Below are 8,852 nucleotides of genomic sequence, written 5' to 3'. Positions count from 1 at the left end.
CCGCCGGTCTATATTATCCCTCCTTCCCCGCCTCTCACTTCAGTAGTGAACAAAAATCTAAACCACCAATGTTCGACGCGTGGGAGGAGGCGACGCTAGAGGCGGCCGTAGAAGTTTTGGAGGAGGACCCGCAGCTCGCAGAGTACGAGGCGTGGGAGGAGGCGGCGCTAGCGCAAATGCTGGAGGCGAGGCGGCGTCACCGGGAGGCAGAGCGGCATCGCCGGTGGGATGTGCGCCGACAGCAGGGGTGGGAGAAGCTTGCACTGCAGCGGGAGATGCGGGAGCAGCAGCAGTGTGAGGATGAAGTCTACGAGCGGCGGCGCTTGGCGGAGATGCAACCGCGTCTATGGAGGCGGGAGGTGGAGCACCGTCGGCGGCGGGAGGAGCTGGAGCAGCTGCTGCGTCAGGATGCGGCGACTGCGGATAGAGCGGCCTACTTGATGTTCGTGGCGGAGAGAACATCAGGGGATCAACGACGGCGGAACATCAGAGAGAGCATCAGAGAGAGTGGCGGTCGATCGTTCACCTCCATAGAGCCGGGTGACCAGTAGGTAGTAGGCTAGATATAAAGCAAGTTTCACATGTCATCCGGGATTGAGGAGTGAATACTGTTTTACTCGAATTTGCCCTAGAACATTATTCATTTGTCGATTCTGAATGACATGAAAAATGAAACTACAAGTAAATGTTTAGTTTGTCTTAAAAAATCCTATCGAGGCAACCTGTTCGAAGGTGCCGGTGTGGGAACATCACCTCAAATAGAGGATGTAGTGTCGGCGTCCCCTATATGATAATGCCCGGTGCCCTGCCGGCGCCTATTTAGAGCACCGGTGGAGATGCTCTCAGTAGATCAATAGAAACTTTTTTTTTTTTTTGAGAAAAGATCAATAGAAACTGGGAAACCAAATTTTGTCCACGCGTCCGTACGTGGCTGCCTCTACCTCGTACATTGTCCGACTGCCACGGGTTGGTCGCTCAGAGGAGTTGGTTTTCCAGCCTCAGCGGAGCAGAGCCGGTGGCCTGTCGCCCTCCCCGGCCGGCCCGGCCCGGCCCGCCGGTAGCCGGTAGGTAGCTCGGCCGGTTGTACCGCGCGAGCGAACGTGGCGTGATGGACGGCCCCCGGCACCCTATCCCTATCCGTGGGCCGATAAGCCATACAAAGCCCTGGCCGCACGGGTCGCTCTCTCCCTTTCCTCTCGTCTCCCGTGCGCCCTCCCCCAGCTGGTTGGTGGCTGCTGCGCGCATCATCACACCACACCAGGAACTCGGAGACTCTCGCTCGCTCGCTCGCCCACCAACCACACCACCGCGCGACGCACACAGAATGGCGGCGCCGTCGTCCCTCGCCTCCTCCCACCTCTCCCGCCTCGCCGACCTCCGCCGCGCCGCCTCCGCCCCGGCTCCGGCCCCGCAGCACCACCAGCTCCGCCTCGGATGCTCCCGCCGCCGCGCCCAGCGCCTCGTCGCCATGGCCGGATCCGGCAAGGTACCGCCGCGCCCCGTCCTCTCCACTCTGCAAAATCTTACCCATCCTCCTCCTCCTCTGTTTCGCTGACGTTTGACTCCTCCTCTCCTCTGCCTCGCAGTTCTTCGTCGGAGGCAACTGGAAGTGCGTAAGTATACCCGCTCCCCGCAGTCCCCCACCCCATCCCACCACTTTTCCGCGCACGGGTTTGACTTTGAGGCGCCAGCGCCGCGCCGCCGAGGATCCGGGAGTACGTACGGCGGTGGCGGCCGAGATTCCCCCTGCGCCCCCGCCCCGCGTCACGTCACAGTCCTCGCGCTCGCGGCATTGTGCCTGCCGCCTTGGGGATTCTCGTTTGTCCCCATTCGTTCATACACACATCGTGGTCTACAACGGGCCCAGTCACTTGCTAGAAACTAGACTCGCTCCTGCAGCCGCCTACTTCCGCTACACTCGTCATGCTATTTTCGTGGGCACACAACAAAAGGGGAATCTCCTCTCCGCTCCTGGTCAACCTCCCATCGAATTCCATCACAGAGATCTGAGGGGGGGCGTCTGATGCATTACCAGACCAAAAAAAAAGCAAAGCAATGTCGCAAGCCTTTACGTTCTGGGGATGAATAAACCACCGTGTCCTGTTTAATCCTACTAGGAGGGGCCATAGGCTAAGGAACTAAGCCTGGTAAGGGACAGCCATCGGTAGAAGGGCTTGCAGCAGCGGCTAGGGCATTTCACATGTGAAATGGATCCAGGTCGAGGTTCGGATGCCGGTTACAGTGTTGCGAGTGAAGCGAAGTAAACGATGGATGTTGTTAACTTTTGATGAGTTGTGCAAACAGGATTTACCAGGCCAAAGTGTAGCTGTGATATTCTCATGGTTCCATTTTTGTGCCAGTGCCATCCGTGGCACTAGCTGATTTGCACCCTTTTCTGTTAGGCCAGCCTCCCTATGTTCATGTGTACAGTTGCTTCACATTTGTAGGGAGCTTCTGCTGTGCTGTGCTGACTATATGAAATTATGTGTTTAATGTGTTTGGTCAGGTATCTTCATTTTTTCAGATTAATAATAATTGTTTTTCCTGTCCCTGACTCTAGAATGGAACAAAGGAATCCATTAGCAAGCTTGTATCTGATTTGAATGCCGCCACGATTGAAAACGATGTAGGTAAGCTCATTTCTTTCTTCTAAGCTTCCCTTTGTCATGGCCTGCACAATAGGCATGCTTGTTTATTTGGGGTACATCATGTTTATGGTGCCTTGGTTCCCTATAGTATGGGCAGTTTCCTGAAGAAAACATCATGTATTATTAGATGGGAATTTTACACCATGGGTCGCAAAATTATCACCAAACTAATGAAGTAACTACTTCTGTTAGAATTCCAAACTCCTATAAAAAAAATACCTGATTACTTTAAGGGGTAATATGTTCCACCTTCTACAGATGATTATGTAGGCAATATGAAGCTAAGTTAGCTACTTTTTTGTTTATTAAATCAGCAAGATATTAATATATTCTACTGTGCCTATACTGCAGATGTTGTGGTAGCACCGCCATTCATTTATATCGATCAGGTCAAGAGTTCACTGACTGATCGCATTGAGGTGTCTGCTCAGAATACATGGATTGGGAAAGGAGGTGCTTTCACTGGAGAGATCAGGTTCGATACTGCAAAGCGAACCTTGTCGACCTTGCCTTTTCTTGGTACATGAGAGGTCGCAAAATCTTTCTGTGACACTGATGACCAAAATATATCTTTATTTGTTTTATTGGAATGTAGCAAGTAATGAGGGTTGCAAAATGCTGTGTCTATTTTTGTTCCTTCCGGGCTTTCATTCTGAGTTTTGTTTCCTCATTCGAAAATTCCAGCGCAGAGCAATTGGTGGACATTGGCTGCCAATGGGTTATTCTTGGTCACTCGGAGCGTAGACATGTTATCGGTGAAGATGATCAGGTAACTGCAAATGCTGCTGAATTTGCACCTTTTTTGCTGTTGGCGCCTTGACTATCTGAACTTGCCTTTTGAGATGAATGGTTTCTATTGTCATACAGTAATTTAGTTTAGGATTTTGTGACTGTGATCTAAAAGTTCATCTGATGCAGTTCATTGGGAAGAAGGCTGCATATGCCTTGGGCCAAAATCTTAAGGTTATGGCATGTATAGGAGAACTGTTGGAAGAGAGGGAAGCAGGGAAAACTTTTGAAGTCTGTTTTAAGCAGTTGAAGGCTTTTGCAGGTCAATTTTATTTACCTTTGGTAGTTTAGTGATGGGACTGAACAAAAAATGATTTATCTGAGATATGTGTGCTTTCAGATAACATTACAAACTGGACAAACGTGGTAATTGCCTATGAGCCTGTGTGGGCTATTGGAACCGGAAAAGTTGCTTCTCCTGAGCAAGCTCAGGAAGTTCATGCTGCTGTCCGAGATTGGTTGAAAACCAATGTATCAGCTGATGTTGCTTCTGCCGTTAGAATAATCTACGGAGGTTCGTTTCTTATCGTGGTCTTCTTGAATTATTATCAGTGTGTTTTCTGTTTCGCACATATTAAAACTTATGACAGGAAGATGAACTTAGGATGAGTTTGGTATGAGATGGTAAGTGGTAAGTCGTAAATATCTTGATAGCATCCTAGCATGCTACCCTGTTCATGCTACCATGAACCATATTTTTCTCGATATTTGTGTTGTGTACTTGTGTTAGAAAAGCCCCATAAGACCTTTTTTGTGTTAGAGCCAGCAGTTTTGATATGGTTAACATGACTTCTGATCCTATAGCATGATCATCCATCTATTCTTCCGCTTGTAGGTTCTGTAAACGCAGCGAATTCTGCAGAGCTAGCAAAGAAGGAAGACATTGATGGCTTCCTTGTTGGCGGCGCTTCTCTGAAGGTATCAGAAATTAACATTTATTTTATTCTGGACGGAACCGTGAAAATTATGAACTGTGGCCACGTGCTTTTGATTAGTCGCTCGATGTTATATCATGTTCTTTTTTTCTTGCACTAAAAATATATTTTCGTGGGTTCTAGGGTCCGGACTTTGCCACCATTTGCAACTCGGTGACATCCAAGAAAGTTACAGCCTGATGGAGAGAGATACTTGTGGAAGAAATAAGCAATCTGATACCGAGAGGCAGCTTGGGTACTGCGTCACTCAGAAAGCCTGAGATAGGTGCTCCGTGTGAACTGTGATCGTGTTGAGTAGTGGTCTTGTTCTGCTGCTGGTTCGTAGCACGGAAGAAAGAATAATGGGACGGACGACATGGCACCATTTTCCTTCTCATGGAACTTTTGTTAAGAGACTGGAGTTTACTTGCTGTGTGTGACGGAGTGAGCTGCCACACTCACACCTGGACTAATGTATCCGATATATGTGGATTTCCGTGGTCTCAAGGCCCAGTGGCACTGTGTGAGCTGTACCAGGGCACTTAAATTGCGATCAGCGCCTTAATAGCTATGATTTTCTTGAACAAATTCAGGTAAGATTGACATAGCACGCATACTAGTAACATAAATTGCAGGTCCAAATCAGATTTCTAAATCACGCAACAAAAGTAAGACAAATATTCAAATTTGCAAGCACTATTCATGTAACATGATAATATTATTCATGTTTTTTGTTGTTGCGTAGGCTGAATTGGTTTTGAAATTTTGTTTTTAGTTCTTTCATGACCATTTCAGAGTGGGGACGCTAAATGGGTGTGCACTATACATTTTTACGAAATCGGGGTGAGTGTGTGTATGTATGAGTGTTTTTAATTGTACCGTGTAAAAAAAAATCCAAAACCACGCGGTACAGGCACTATTTCCCCCTCCGGTAGTCCGGTCCACCAAAAAGGTTCTGGGAGAAGAGAAATGCTGGTCTACATTTCCCTTGCCAGGTTTTCTTCCCATGGTTGGTCCGAGTTTGCCCAAGTCTACACTGCTGAACCTTTCAAAAAGAGTAACCACGAGATTGAAAGTCCTTTTTTGCTGGTTGCCTAAAAAAATTCTTGCAAATGAAAAAATTTCCACGGCATCTCTCCCAACTGAAAAATCCGACTAAGGCCTCATTCGTTTTTTTAGGGGTAACCATCGCCTTTTATTAATCAATCATCAATAGTACAATAGAAATGTCAGGCGAGGTCATAAGCCACAACTGGCGACCATGTTCAAGAGAAATGTAAGTACAAGCTAGACTATGGGCATGAATATTAAAACATCTCTTCTCGTGAACAAAATTGACATCATTGAATTGAGAGCGGTTGTGATCAATCTCCCTTAGAATCGAATAGTAGCTGGACCTGCTCACCTTTTGTATACAATTAATTACTTCCAAACAGTCAGACGCTATGTAGACGTGTTGAAGTTGATGATCAGCAGCAAGGGATAAACCCTCTCGGCATGCGATCGATTCCAAGGTGGCAGGGTCTGCAATGCATGTGACTGCTAGCACCGATGCTCCCAGGAAAACTCCTGAGGTATCTCTGCAAACTGCTGCAACTACACCCCTACTACCATGTTTTGAAACCGCTGCATCCACATTCACCTTAAAGAAACCAGCCGGAGGGGCAAGCCAGACTGCATTTGATGGAGTAGGTTGTGCTGCTAACGGAGTTGGCTTAACTGTATAAGTGATATTCAATTCTGTGAGGTAGCTGGTTATGAAATCAAAAATGGATAGGGGGCTCTGAAAATCTCCTCGTGTATTGCCTTCCGTCTAGCACTCCCCACTGCCCAAAATGTCACTGCAGATTTTTAGTCCTGTCCGTCCCTAGAGTGACGGTTCCGTAATTCCCGCGGGCGTTTTCTGTGGCGATCTCGGGGTGGTTCCTAGGTCTAGCTGTCGTCCTCTTTGTCGCCGATTGTGATCCGATCTAGCCTCCGTCTCTAGCCACCTCTCGCGTGAGGGTTGACGTTCGATTCCCCATCTCCTAACCCACCAAACAAGCCTTTCGCACGTTGCTAGGGCGTGCGATCGTAAGACACCTGTTTCTTCCTAGTTCTTCGGTGTTTCAATCTCGTTTTTTCGGCATGGCGGGGCTAGAGGGTGTGGAAGGTCTGATGGGTAAGTTGAAGCTCTCGGCAGAAGAGAAGAAAGGAGTGAAGATTGGATGGGCAAGTGGTAACCAGATCGGAATGATAGAACCACAAGCGATAGGAAGACTGTTCTCGGAGAAACCATCGTTTGCAGAAGTCTATCCGGTGCGCTGGGCAGGGCTTGGTGCCCTTTGAAAGGTATACACTGTAAATCTGTGGGAGAGAATATTTTTTTTGTTCACATTCTATCAGGCTAGTGGGAAGAGGAAAGCACTAGAAGAGGGGCCGTGGATGTTTGAGAATGATCTGCTAGTTATGGAGGATTTTGATGTAAACAAGACAGTTGATGAGTAAAAGTTTGAAAGCTTTCCGATCTGGGTTAGAATCTTCAACTTGCCTTTGGGCAGAATGAGTAGAAAGACTGGGGAAGAGATGGGTGATGTAATGGAGGAGTTCATTGTTGTTGAAACAGAAGCGAATGGTTTGGCACCGGGAAAGTACCTTAGAGTTAATGTCAGACTACAAGTTGACAAGCCGCTGTTGAGAGGGCCGATGGTCACATTTGGTGAAGACAATAAAGAGAGATGGTGCAGATTCGAGTATGAATTCTTACCGAACTTTTGTTTCACTTGCGGCAAGGTTGGGCATATTGATAAAAGTTGTTCAATCAAGTTGGGAAGGGGGAGACACAACAATTTGGCAAGTGGCTTAAATGGACACCAGGTCAAAAAGGTTCATACTCTAGTGAAAAAGGTTAATGGAGTGGTAGACGTGGTTCAAAGAACAGAAAGTCTTTAGCTCGGGAAATGGTAGAGCTCGGTCTGGCAGTGATAGCTTGACATGGAGAAAAGACAATATCCCGAACCAGGATAGTTTATGTCTAGGGAATAGCAAGGAAAGGGAGGTGGTGAACCCGCTGAAGCTAACTGATGCCACGATTGTGGATGCTAGTCGCAATGAAACAACGACAAAGGATGCAGGTTGTAAAAAAACAACTCATGTTTGAGATAAGCAAAGGGAAGGGAGATGGATGCGGGGGACAGAAAGAAAAGAATGACCAGGTGATGGATGTTCAGGTCGAAACAATGGGGAGCATGATAGGGAATCCCACCGTTGTCAGCAGCGCGGCCATTGGTGTCGCATTGGCGGATAGAGGTGCTGCAATGGGCCAGCATGATAGGGCTGATGTACAAGAACAGTTAGAGGATAAGAAGGTGGTACAAAATGACTTTTCCCTTCATGGGACATGCAACGCTGGGGAGACAAATGAAAATATTGAGACAATGCAAGTTGTCAACAGTACCACCAAGACAAATTCTGATGTGCTCGAAAAAAAACTTAGAACATTCAAAAGACTGAAAATTGACAGAGTAGGTACTGGCAATGATGAAGCAACTGTGTGTGGGGGGGGGGGGGGAGAGGAAGGTGGATGAGGGTGAGGATGATGGTGAAGGGCATAAACAGAAAAAGAATAAGGGGTCAATGGACATGGAGGTTGTGATTAAGGAGGGAGAATACTCTTTTGAAGCGGGGCTGCCACGACAGCTCCGCAGGTCCCAATGAAGATAAGTAGTTTGAACTGTCGGGGTTTGGGGAATGGGCCGGCAGTTCGTGGTCTTCAGGCTCATCTGAAGGAGGCCCCGGATATCCTTTTCTTGTCCGAAACAAAAATGGATGAAAAAGGGGTGGAGAAGTTCAGGTGGTTGCTTGGGATGCCTCACATGATAGTACAAAAATGTGAGGGTAGGAGTGGATGCTTGGCAATGTTCTGGAAAAGGGGTATTGATGTCAGCTTGAGGTGGAAAGGCAGAATGCATATTGATGTTGATGTGCTGCAACAAGATGGCTTCAAATGGAGATTGACAGGAATCTATAGGGAACCTCGACACAAAAATCGTGATGTGACTTGGAGGCTTCTTCGTACGCTACACCACCAATCAAATCCCCCTTGGATGTGTATTGGTGATTTTAATGAAATTTTATATAGTTTTGAAAAGCAAGGTGGTGTAGCAAAACCCCAATCACAAATGGACAAATTTCGTGATGTTTTAGAATTTTGTAATCTTCAAGACCTCGGCTTTGAGGGTGACATGTTCACATGGAGAAATAATAATTGGCGTGTTGAAGGGTATATACGTGAGCGTTTGGACCGTGCTGTGGCGTCGCCATCTTGGCGCATCCATTTTTCTGATTTCAGGGTTAAGAATGGAGACCCAGAGCATTCCGATCACAGACCGGTAGTAGTCCAAGTGGCATGCAGCAAAAAACTGTTTGGACAGGGAATAAAGGTCTAAATAAGAGGTTTGAGGCAAGATGGCTGTTGGAGGATGATTGTGACTCTATTGTAAAAAACGCATGGGGGCTGGCC

General features: G+C 47.4%; 1 protein-coding gene across 1 annotated transcript; it reads left to right on the top strand.

The window, feature by feature from the left end:
• Window positions 1-1,257: 1,257 nt before the first annotated feature.
• LOC127302636 (triosephosphate isomerase, chloroplastic) lies at window positions 1,258-4,939 on the top strand. The gene is made up of 9 exons (XM_051333144.2): window positions 1,258-1,486; window positions 1,587-1,613; window positions 2,561-2,630; window positions 3,000-3,123; window positions 3,333-3,417; window positions 3,567-3,699; window positions 3,778-3,951; window positions 4,273-4,355; window positions 4,496-4,939. The coding sequence occupies exons 1-9, from the start codon at window positions 1,325-1,327 to the stop codon at window positions 4,550-4,552; spliced, it is 915 nt and encodes a 304-aa protein (XP_051189104.1). The 5' UTR covers window positions 1,258-1,324; the 3' UTR covers window positions 4,553-4,939.
• Window positions 4,940-8,852: the final 3,913 nt, after the last annotated feature.

The sequence above is a fragment of the Lolium perenne genome, chromosome 5 (genome assembly GCF_019359855.2).
Source record: "Lolium perenne isolate Kyuss_39 chromosome 5, Kyuss_2.0, whole genome shotgun sequence".
In the NCBI taxonomy this organism is placed as follows: Eukaryota; Viridiplantae; Streptophyta; class Magnoliopsida; order Poales; family Poaceae; genus Lolium; species Lolium perenne.
Note: the sequence above shows the minus strand (reverse complement) of the source record. Positions and strands in the feature narration are given on the sequence as shown.

Coding starts and splice junctions, on each gene's coding strand:
- LOC127302636 (XM_051333144.2), top strand. CDS start 1,325: ATGGCGGCGCCGTCGTCCCTCGCCTCCTCCCACCTCTCCCGCCTCGCC. Junction 2,631..2,999: donor CACGATTGAAAACGATGTAG/GTAAGCTCATTT, acceptor CCTATACTGCAG/ATGTTGTGGTAGCACCGCCA. Junction 4,356..4,495: donor TTGGCGGCGCTTCTCTGAAG/GTATCAGAAATT, acceptor CGTGGGTTCTAG/GGTCCGGACTTTGCCACCAT.